Below are 12,168 nucleotides of genomic sequence, written 5' to 3'. Positions count from 1 at the left end.
TCCTCTGATGCTGCTCGGCCTGCTGTGTTCATCCAGCTCTACACCTTGTTATCTCAGATTCTCCAGCATCTGCAGTTCCTACTATCTCTGAATCCTTATTGTGTTTTGGTTTTGCAGTGTGCTTTGAAAACCAAATCTCAATGTTCAGTTGTTGGCAAATAGTGGAACGTTGATGGCACGTGTTCAAGCATTAACACTAATGAAACTTGCATTGCTTCATATTCTTTGATGTCCTTGAATAGTGCAAAAAATTTTGATCTTGATCTGAAAAACAATCACTTGACCCAATCGCCCATACGGGGGTGAAAGGTTAGAGATTTTCACCACCTGTATCTCTGAAAAAAAAAAATGCAACTCACAATTTCATTCCTAACTTGACCTGGCTGTAGTCTTCGTATAATCCCGCCTTTATCTACTTTCCTTTTCCAGAAAAAAAAGTTTCTCTCTTATGTAACCAATTGAATCTTAAAATCCTGAATTAGATCACCCTTCAACCATCTAAACTTGGACGAATACAAAGTTTACACATCTTGGCTTTGCAATTTAACCCTCTTAAGCTCTAGTACCATTTTGCAGTTTGGTGCTCCCAATTTATGCCAACATCTTTTAGCTCAGGTGCAGATGACCATTGCTCTCCCTTTTTCTACGGAAGGAAGAAACTTTTTTGCATTACTGAGAGGGGATTCCCATCACAGCTGCCTCAGAAATGCAGAGTTGTACTTCCATCCTGACAGTTCTTTCACAGTGTAGAGTTGTCAGAGGAAAGCAAACTATGCCCCCTTTTCACAGCAGTCAGCTGCTGTATTCTGAAATTTAAAGGCTGGACAGCTCCTTTGACAGCAGATAAGCCAAGTGTGATGGTAGGATGGTGAAAGGGCAAGGTGCCAGCTCAGGAAGAGTAGATAGGGTGTCAAGTGGGTAAGAAGCCAGAGTGCCAATTAAGAAGGTTGCCAGCTGGGCAGTATGTAAGGTGCCAGGCATGTGGGCTATCAGGCGGCTAGGGATTTAGGGAGCCAGCTGTGTGATGCTAACTGACTTGGGGACAGTGTGCAGATGGGCAGGGTGCCAAGTGGAAGGTGCGCCAGGGTGAAAGTTGCCAAGGAGACCTGGTAAGTGCTGCAGTATTTATGGTGAGTCAGGCTGGTCGGGAGAAATTGGGTCAGATGTGGAGGTGGGAAGGTGGGTATCTGGGTAAGGGGTGGGGGGGTTCAGCTGCAGCATGGCGGTGGAGTTGTCAGGGGTTGCGTCTGGCCGTGGCGGGAGTGGCAGCTGGATATGGACAGCACCAGGAAGGATGGGGTCAGGGGTCAGGTCCAGCAGCCGCATGGGAAGTTTTGGGTCTGATGGTGGTGTCCAACTGCGAAGCGGGGATAGGGAGAAGTGTTTCCAGCGGTGGGAGCATGAGCATCGGGTGCTAGGCAACGTGGGGGTGTTGTGTCTGGAGGGTGTAAAGGCACATGGGGGAAGTGTAGTTGGTGGGTTAAGTATGGAGTCAGTTGTATAGTTACTAAAGGAGTAAGACAATGTATTAAATTATCTATCAGTTCCTGAGTAACTGCTTTCTCAATTTCATTGGAACACACCAAACTGTCCTCTTTAAATGGAAACAGGGTTTCAGTCACAGGTGGATTGTCCAGCAGAGATTTCACTTTCCCAGGCAATTCCTTTGGAGTCTACTGCGCAGCGATCCCGCCACTTCTCCATGTGCAGTTCCCATCTACACCGGAAAAACAACTCTGTTTGGCTACCTGAAAGTATGGGCCTAAATTACAAACAGCATCTGATGAAGGCTTTATACAACTCACGCAGCATGTCCTCAGTTTTGTATTCCGGTGTATTTTGTTTCTTCTCATTTGCTGCATCATGTGGCAATTGGGAGCATAGGATCAATGTACAATCAGTGAGACCAGAACTCCCAGGTACTTTTACATGACTTGCTGTGATTCTGGATTGAGTGACACATGAAGATCTGGGTCTTCTATGCATTGTTGCACTGATAAGTCACCATTCCAAATGTGCCTCACTTTTGATTTTGCCTTAAAATGCACTTTTGCTCATTTCAGTTATTGACCACATATTTCAATCTGAAGTGTATCTAAATTTCCTTTTGCTTAAAAAAGAAGTGAAATGTGCTGTGGTGCTGCAACAAAATATCCTTTTTTCTTTTGGTTGGGAATCAACACAAATAGCCCTGGTATTTGTCCTCACTTTGTGGTGCTTGTGGTCTGTATTAAATTTGGTAAAGTGTGGAAATGGGGGCAGCTAACACAACAGAAAGGTCTTAAATCTGAAAATAGTTCACAGCTCCACATATGGATTAGTTTGCTGTTGAGAATTTATATTCACAAGCACAACCAGTAGTGAGTTTGCTATACCTCTGTTTTTTGTGTTCTGTAATGTAAATACACTTTTAACAGTGTGCTAGTAAAGAACAAGGGCAGTATTGTCAACCCCCTCCCCAAAACCCTTTGGAATGGAATTAGGGTCTTTTTTTTCCAGGTTATAATTGCTACCAGAAACTGTTATTACAGCAGACTGAACCATTTATTTGCTCAAGATGTTTTGCACAATGAAGAGAAATGTTACCCTCCAAGGTCTTTTTTGATGAAATCTTGGCATCATATGAAGATGAAATGACAGAGACAAATCTTTCATTACATGTGGGCCTATTTCCCAGTGACTGTGTTCAGCTGTGGCAGCTTGTGAATAAAATGAAGGATCCTTTCATTATCATAAATACAACCACCTAAATGCAAAACATTTCAAGATTACTTAAGGCACAGAGGGGCAACAATATTCTTGTGAAATTTGTAAAATATTTTGTACAGTGCTGCATCAATTTGACCAATGGAGGTCTGGATAGATTCAAGTGATAATGCAATATCATTATTTCGTACTAACCTAATCACTGGCTTTAATGCTTGTAAGGCTGAGAGGGTTTGCATAAGTAATGATTCTGAGAACGGTAGTTCCAAGTTTTTGAGAAGATTTGTAGCTTGCATTGTGGATGAGTTCGTAGACTTGCTCGCCGAGCCAGTGGGTTTCATTGCAGACGTTTTATCACCCTGCCAGGTAACATAATCAGTGCGCCTCCGGTGAAGCGTCAGTGTTCTGTCCCGCTTGTTATTTATATGCCTCAGTTTGCTCGGGTGGTTGGTATTACTTCCCGTTCTGTTTCTCAGTGGTTTGTACCGAGGGTCCAGTTCAATGTGTTTGTTGATGAAGTTCCAGTTGGAATGCCAGGCCTCCAGGAATTCCCTGGCGTGTCTCTGTTTGGCTCGTGCTATTATGGATGTGTTGTCCCAGTCAAATTCGTGTCCTTCATTGTCCGTGTGTACTGAGACCAGTGAGAACTGGTCATGTCTCTTCGTGGCTAGTTGGTGTTTATCTATTATTATTGTCAGTTTTCTTCCAGTTTGGTCTATGTAATGTTTCTCACAGTCCTTGCATGGTATTTGTATATTATGTTGGTTTTATTGGTTGCAGGTGTGGGATCCTTTACAGTATAAGACAGTTAGTACCTGAAAGAGTTAACTGGTATCTTGAAATAAGCAACACCCATCAAGACTTAAAGGGCCGCAGGTAGACAGGGTGGGAAGAAGATATTTGATACACTTGTCTTCATTGGTTAGTGCATTGAGTAGAGGAGTTGGCAAGTCATATTGTGACTGTACAGGACATTGGTTAGGCCACCATTGGAATACTGCATCCAATTCTAGTGTCCCTGCTGAAGGAAAGATGTTGTTTAACATGAAAGGGTTCAGAAAGGACGTACAAGGATATTGCTGGGGTTGAAGAGTTTGTGCTAAAAGGAGAGGCTGAATAGACTGGGTCTATTTTCCCTGGAGCCTCAGAGGTTGAGGGGTGACCTTTATAGAGGTTTATAAGATCATGAGGGGCATGAACAGGGTGAATAGCCAAGTTCTTCTTCCCAGGGTAGGTGAGTCTATAACTAGAGGGCATATATTTAAGGTGATTGGGGAAAGATATAAAAGAGATCTCAGGGACAACGTTTTTACGCAGAGGGTGGTGTGTGTATGGAGTGAGCTGCTAGAGGAAGTGGCAGAGGCTGGTACAATTACAACATTTAAAAAGCATCTGGATGGGTATATGAATACGAAGGGTTTCGAGGGATATGGGCCAAATGCTGGCAAATGGGACTAGATTTATTTGGGATATCTGGTCGGCATGGACATGTTGGACCGAACAATCTGTTTCCGTGCTGTACATCTCAATGACCCTGTGTTTCTACCTTTTCTTTTAAGATTGGGCCTAACTTATACAAAAGATGTCATGGGGTCATCCTTCCCTAGATGATATCAGTAACTTAGACTGATACAAATAAGAACTATTGGTGGCAGTAAATCTGTCCAAGGCATCTCAGCTGTATGGGGCTGGCACCCAAAAGACCGAGTACAAAAACAATTCTACTCCCTTGGAGATCTCCGCTGTAGGGCTAATGCTGCATTTCATGGAATATTTTAATAATAATAAATGTGGCATAATAATTGACACTTTAGGAAAACTATATGTGAAGTATTTCTGTGAATAAGTTAACTGATGGTGGAATAAGACATTAACAGTCATGGCAAAAGGCAGACATGGTTCCCAAGCTAGTTTGAGGCCTCTGGACACCTTAACGTTCCTACGCAGGAGCTACAGGTGCCAAACTGGTGCCTGGTTACTGCTCACCAGATCTGGAAGAGTTGGAAGCAACCCAACTATAGTTACTATCAGAGTTATTAAATTGTCATATTTCATTGCCATTTCATTTGGATTGCTTTTTTTCATCCCCAGTAGGTTTTATTTTTTCCCATACACAAACTTTTTTATAGTGCAAAGCCATCTGTGACTTGACAGAAGGTAGAGACCTGCCCCAAGAGCTATGAAAAATGCACTGTCATTAACTGGCAGGAGTTATACAGCATAGCTGAGATTTGGGTTATGTTTCCACTTGATAATCCCTGAGGGGACATTCCTGGGGAAACTAAAGCTTTTAGTCTGTACCTTTATTGTGTCACATCAAAACATGACAACATAGCGACCCATTGGCCTGCCAACCACTTTAGAATTAATTCTGTTAATTTAGAATTAACACCTTAGAATTAATTCTGTTAACGTACAAGAGTAAGGAGAAGCATGAGTGACACAGGGACCAATGAGTTAAGAACAGGATTTAACTTCTAATTTTGGTGATTACTGTACAACTGGGAGGCAATGAAAGATAATTGTGACTTGCTAACATGATATGAAATTCTATCGAGCTTGAGTGAAAGACAGGTAATGATAGCTGCCATGGAAATTGTATTACTGGAGAGTTAACATCACCTAGATCATATCTAAAACTAACCCTTTGAAAGATGAGAATGACATACTTTTTCCAAGTCTTCCTTGGGAAAGCAACTCTGGACAAACCCAAATGGATAAGTTTAGGTGATGGGGTGGTGTTGACATGTGAGGAGGACTGAGTCGAGTCTTCCTTGTGTTCTTCAATTTGAATCAAAGAGTTCGTAACCTAGAAGGTTTAATTCAATACCCTTTTCTATTACTACATGGTGTGGATGTGGCCTGGGCTGTGCAGAGTGATAGGTTTTCTTAAGTGCCTCCTGAGCAGGACATATCTTTATGGGTGTGAGATTTGGGCAACTTGCCAGCAGCATGTGAAACAGCGAGAAGTATTCCATCTGCAGTGCCTGAGAGCTGTTTGCAACATCAGGTTCCAGGACAAAATTCCCACAACACCTGAAGTTCTTGCAAAATGCTTTGTACCTGTCCATGAAAGCATGCTGATCAGAGTTCAGCTTTGCTGGGTTGGTCATGTGATTCACATGAGCAATTGCTAAATCTCAAAGGCAGTACAGCCAGCTCAGTATGGGAACCTGCACCACAGGGTGTCCCAACTCTGATAGAAAGACAATGAGGAGGCAATGGCCTAATGGAATTATTGCTAGATATTCCAGAGACCCAATAATGTTCTGGGGACCCAGGTTTGCATCCTTACCGTGGCACATAATGGAATTTGAATTAAATTCTATTTTTTTAAAAAAATCTGGAATTAAGAATCTAACACTGACCATGAAGCTGTTGTCAATTGTTGGAAAACCCCATCTGGTTCACTGGTCCCCTTTAGGGAAGAAAATCTAACATCTTTACCTGGTCTGGCCTGCATGTGACTCCAGACCCACAGCAATGTGGTTTACTCTTAACTGCTCTTTTGGTCAATAAATGATAAATAATGTGGGCAACAATGCCCACATCCTATGAATGAAGAAGAATAAATCTGGAGACCAACCTCGGAGCTTGCAATTTGGACCACAATACATAGGGGAAAAGCAACTTCGACTTCTCCATTCGGGTTTGTCCAATGTGATGAAGTAGTGTTGACATTTGAGGGGGAACTGAGTCAAGTTCCTTCAGGGCAAGTAATTATGATGCAAAGTCAATGTCTTTATCCACCTTTCCAACTCTGACTTTGCAGTTGGGATTTAGTGTAAGGTTACACGAGACTATATTAGCCTAAACAGACTTTTCCTTCTTTTGCTCAACACTCATCTATGGAAGCGACAGGAGAATCTATCTTCATCAATAAAATTTTCTTCTTCACGCCTAACAGTCCAGAACTGAAAGATCGGCTGTTGTGAAAATACTTGAGCTGAAATTTAAACTTGCAATACAGATATGTCCAATGTCATGGAATGCTGTTTGTCTCCCAGCTGGTATCTTTCTCCATCATGCTCGCTAAGGAATAGAACCATCCACCTTCTGTTATTGTCAACAAATCTGTCACCTTCTTCAGCATAATCATGAAGTGATGCTGCAGTTTAGTGGTAACTATTCGGGACATGGGATTTGTTTGAAAATTTGATTTTGTTTTCTAAGGACAAACAGCTTGTAGTTATTTCATATGAGCCAAATTCTCAACATCCTTTATTGATAATGGTGCACTGTCGGTCCTCATCCTTTTTGACTGCTTCGCAGAATTTGTCATGGTTGACTACGTCACCCATCTCTCCTCAGTTGTCTGAGTCACCACGTTCTGGCTTCAAGTCCCGATCTAGGATTTGGACACAAAAATCAAGGCTGATACTTCAGTGCAGTACTGGTAAGAATATTTCACATGTCGAGGTCCCGTCCTTTGTGAGCCAATGTTACATCTGCCTGTAAAAGTCCCCATTAGCACATAATTTGCAGGAGTTTGAAGTATGCAAATTGGCTGCTAAATATGCTACATTACAACAGTGGTTGTCCTTCAACATTTCTTCATTGGCTGTAAAGAGCTTTCAACTGTTCAGATGGTCATAAAACACATGATATAAATTGTTAAGATCCCAGCTGACAGCAATACTGATAGCATCAAATCCCAGATCATCAGCTGTGATGAAGAGTCATCTGCACTCGAAACGTTAGCTCGCTGTCTCTCCATGGATGCTGCCTGACCTGCTGTGATCCCCAGCATTTGTCATTTTCAGTACAGATTCCAGCATCTGCAGTAATTTGCTCCCAGCTTGAAACCTAGCTTGATATACCATAAGTTTTACATTTCCAGTTTGGTTTCTGTGATGGTCAGTCATTGAACATTTTCATGAGAGGCTGCCAATGTACTTTTAACAGAACAGCACCAAAGTTTATTGTGCACCTGAAGGGAAAAAAAAAACACCTTTTTATAATTTCCAGGAATTAGTTGAAACTGTCTTATTGCAAATCTCAAATTTTCAACCCTTTTACCCTCAACAACAACCTTACAGATATTTGAACCTCTTTGATGGATCACCCTGTTTCCATTTTAAAACTGCTTATTTGTTGACACAGCTTTACTTGTCTCTTTGTAGCAATGATTGCATTCACACCTAATGCGCCTTCTTCAACTAATGTCTTTTCCTGAGACCCTTAAAGAAAATGTTAATATAATTCTAAACATGTATTCCTCAAACTCCTCTACCACAGCCTTCTGTTTCTGGAGCTTTCTTTTGCTGACGCTTAATCACTCGAGACTTCTTTTCCACCCACACTGCTTTGGAGACTGCTAAGCTAGCAGCACCTTTGTTGCCATAGACCTGGTCTCTGACAGAAACCTGCACACTTACTGACCTTCTGGATGGTTCTGTCTTTCTAAAAGAACATATTTCTGTCTCTGTCTCCCTGTGTCATTGAACACCTTGTTGCGAGACAACAGCCCAATACTGTGAGGAAGGGTCACTCGACCCGAAATGTTAACTCTTCTTTCTCTCCACAGATACTGCCAGACCTGCTGATCTTTCCCAGCAATTTCTGCTTTGGTTTCTGATTTACAGCATCCACAATTCTTCCTTTTTTTTTATATAGCTCAATGTTGTAGATTGTTTGCAATGTCAATATATTATTTGAGCCAAAGCTCAGCGTCTGATCCTGTATCTTCTTCAAAACATAGACTGCTTACTGCCATCCCTGTGATATTGCCTTTTTTTTACCCCTGCTCAGTTTATGCATTGCTCAACTGTTTTGTCCCCTCTTGACTTTACTACCCCAATGCTATCCTAGTTGATTTCACGTTTTTCTGTCATTTAAAAATTGCATTCTAATGTGCACCAGGCTTTTCTTGATTATGTTAAAGACCTGGACTTTTGTGTACAATAAGTATAATACAGGACAGTTGGTGAGTAAAGACAGGGAAATCAACTACATAATTGGTTAAAAGAAAGCATAGGCCACCTCACAGTGTATGTGCTTGCCTGTCACCTACTCTATCCCCTGCTTGGAAACTGACAGGGACAGGGGAGGTTGAATGATAATTATAGACACTTACTGTACGAAGGGGCTACATAGGTCACCAAAGAAGAAAAATTACTTTTCTGTTTTCTATTTACGTATAGACTGTTTACAATTTGCATCTGTCGGGATCCTTCTTTAATTTCTGCTTCTGTGTAACAGTTTCCAGCACGTGGGGTGTGAGGAAAATGTTAGAATTGGAATTTCATTAGGGATGGGAAGTAAATATTGGCACCATCAGTAACATCCACATCCCACAACCCTACAGACCCCACACATCCTTTGTAAACAATTTGTGCTTAAATACAAACAAAACATTATTTTTTCTTCTTTCGGAATACAGACCAAAATTCCAGCAGCCTTGAATTAGTGTTGAGGCCCACGTTCTGGATCCACAGGTAGTATGCTGCATTCATCTAAGAGTCATACACCTCGTAACATTGGGAATCACTGCCTCAACCACATATTTTCTCTTCCTCCCTGTCATGCCACTCGTGGCGGTTTGGGCCCTTTCTCAACCCACGAATTCCCCTTCCTATTCCAGGGACAGTCAAATTTCCTCTGTTTCCAGTTCTCTTAAACGAAGGTTACATCTTATCTGCCTCAGTGGAGCATGGATTTTCAGTCTCAGAATGCATTTATGGAGATCTGTCAATCCAGTGTATGAAGCCAGAATTATTTTAAGAGGTTTATATTCATTTACTAGGAGCTATTGCTTATTTGTATAGTCGCATAATACACCACTTGCATCTGTGAAGCTCAATTTAAAGGAAACAAAAAAAAATCAGATTGGCTCAGTTTTTAAATTGATTTTTGCCCCAGTTGGGAAATCTTAGATTTCAGGTTCAAGGATTATTTTGAATGAAGCAAAATAATTGTTATTGTCAGAACATGTAGTTATTTGAGACTTGGCACCATTTTCGTGGCTCAGATTAAACAACCTCCCCAGTATTCATCTGGTCCAGTATCAATTGGCTGCCTGGTCTTTGGGGATCTGCCTTAGACCTATCCTCAGCTAATTACTCCACATATGGTTCAGGGGATTATACATTGGCAGGTGAACACATAAACGAGTACACTGAGAGCTTCCCTATTCCTTTCACAACCCTGGAGCACCTTTCTTGCTTATTGTTTATTCTGGTTGAAGTGTTTTTGATGAGAAGCTCTCTTTGTGGGTTTCTGCAGAGCCATTCAATGCAGTATAAACTATAATTATATCATTCTGCAATGTTGCTCACAAGCCTGTGAGGCCTCTATTATGCTCCTCTGCTATGCTTCACTCCACTTCATAGCCCAACCATTGTCACAGTCCCAATCCACATGCTTCTACCACCCTCACTTTTAAGTGTCACTCTTACATTAACAACCAGCGTCAAGTTTTACTGCGCCATCACAATCGGGGTCGGTGATGTCACAGTCAGGATAGCCATGATACAAGAGCAGCAGCCCTGCCTCCTCACTCCACTCCCAAACAAAAAACACTCAGCGACAGCTCACCTACATATGGTAAGGATTTCTGATTAAGGGAAGAGGGGGTTTAGGAGATTAACACTGATATTCTTTACTGGCGACGTTGCCAAGCAATGGGTTGCAGATTTGGAAGTATGGGCACCCTTGCCTTGTTGTTTTATAAACTCAAGCCCTTATCCCACCTCCCCCCACCCAATCTTTATCAGCTTCAGTCGGGACTACTGTTGGACCAAGGTTATCTGATAACAAGCACTTGAAAAAGAATGCCCATTGATTACGTCTACCAAAAATGAATGAGTGGTTGTAAAAAAGAAAATTCACATGATTATCATTGACCATTGACATTGTTAGAGTATGACAGCTTGATCACATGATTATAGTTGGTCAACAAGCTGGCTAAAAGTGACATTTGCTCAGTTTTACTCTTGGTAAGAGATTCCCATCTCTGATGGCCAGGCACACTAAAACTCAGCTGATCTCCAGCACCATTGCTTCTTAGCTCTCATAATGGAAACAAAAACAGAAATTGCTGGAAAGGCTCGGCAGGTCTGGCAGCATCTGTGAAGAGAATTCAGGCGAAACGTTTCAGGTCCGGTGCCCCTTGTTCTGAGGAAGGGTCGCTGGAGCTGAAACGTTTGCTCTGATTTCTTTTTGCAGATGCTGCCAGATCTGCTGAGCTTTTCCAGCAACTTCTGTTTTTGTTTCTGACTTACAGCATCTGCAGTTCTTTTGGTTTTTATTCCCATGATGGAGACAGCTAGAGAGCCAGTTCTAGTTCATTGTCTCTCCCTGTGTACTGTGCACACTTCTCCTGCAACAATGGTGAGAAGGGAACAATGAGCTAGAGTAATGGAATATATTGAGTGGGTGAACAGATCAATATCAGTTGTGAAGGGTCGATGTGAGGGATGGGTAAGATGTTGCATTATATGTGAGAGTAAGTGTCAGGGAAGGTCGTCAAATCGGGATGTGAGATGCCTAGCCAGAGAGGGATGGGGATAGAATTGAGAGGTGTTTGGTTTAGGGAATAATGTGTAAAATTAAGCAGAAAGGCAGGATCTGGTTAAATGCATTGAGAATGAATTGTGCCACTCATCTTACTGAGTTGATTAAATATCTTTGAGTCATGTATCCAACACCCCTGTATCCTGCTGCTATCTGCCTCTGATATTTTCGGCTATGCTTCTGTGTGCCCTGCAACAGACCTCTCCATACTATTAGCAGGGGAGCGAATCTCCCAGTGGGCCCTTGCTGTCCTGCAGAGTTGCAGTTTGTTTGCTGTTATTTCTTGCTCTCAAAAACACCTGAATAATCCTAAAACTACAAACTTCGCTTTTTAATTACCACTTCTCAGAATGGTACTTGCAGGTTGTCTCGATGGGGAAACCAGGTTTCAGATGTTAATTTGCCGGTTGGTTTTGTATATGGGTCTGAAAGGGTTAATACAAAAGACTGCCATTTAGTACCACCTACTACAAGGATGTCATATGTACGTGTGAGAAGTAAGCCATATCGTCCAGGTCCTTCTTGTAGTCTCTGTAACAATGTCTATCATATCAATGTAACCTTCTTGTTCAACACAAGAGAACCCCTTTGAGTTAGACCAGTGAGTGGTTTTCCTCTACTGCATGAGACAAAACAGACCCTGTAGATCTATACACTGGTTCAGTAGCATAAACAATTTGGTGTAGCAGTTGAGGTGTGAATATTTTTTAGGCTGAACCGGAACTTGGAGATGCTAAGTTACTTGCTTATGAGTGTCAGCAGCAGGAAAGAACTAAACAGATAAGTTCTTTACAGAAGAAACAGAAGCAAGATTCAGCAAGGAAGAACCAACAGTCAATGGTAAAATTTCAGACGCACTAAGTGACACACTGCAGCAGGAGGAGAGCAAGGAATTCCCTAAACATTCAGGTGAATTCATAACTGATTTCATCAACGATTTCTACACAT

General features: G+C 41.8%; 2 protein-coding genes across 2 annotated transcripts in view; both read left to right on the top strand.

Moving 5' to 3' along the window:
* Positions 1–12,081, top strand: part of whrna (whirlin a) — a 277,019-nt gene extending 264,938 nt beyond the window's left edge. The window contains exon 15 of the mRNA XM_048613360.1: positions 11,932–12,081. Coding sequence (XP_048469317.1) covers positions 11,932–12,081 — 150 coding nt within the window. The remainder of the gene's footprint in view (positions 1–11,931) is intronic.
* The window catches only part of akna (AT-hook transcription factor), a 150,546-nt gene that overhangs the window by 40,770 nt on the left and 97,608 nt on the right, over positions 1–12,168 (top strand). The window lies entirely within an intron of this gene.

Source organism: Rhincodon typus, chromosome 28 (genome assembly GCF_021869965.1).
Source record: "Rhincodon typus isolate 14 chromosome 28, sRhiTyp1.1, whole genome shotgun sequence".
In the NCBI taxonomy this organism is placed as follows: domain Eukaryota; kingdom Metazoa; phylum Chordata; class Chondrichthyes; order Orectolobiformes; family Rhincodontidae; genus Rhincodon; species Rhincodon typus.
This window is presented reverse-complemented; position numbering and strand designations above follow the sequence as displayed.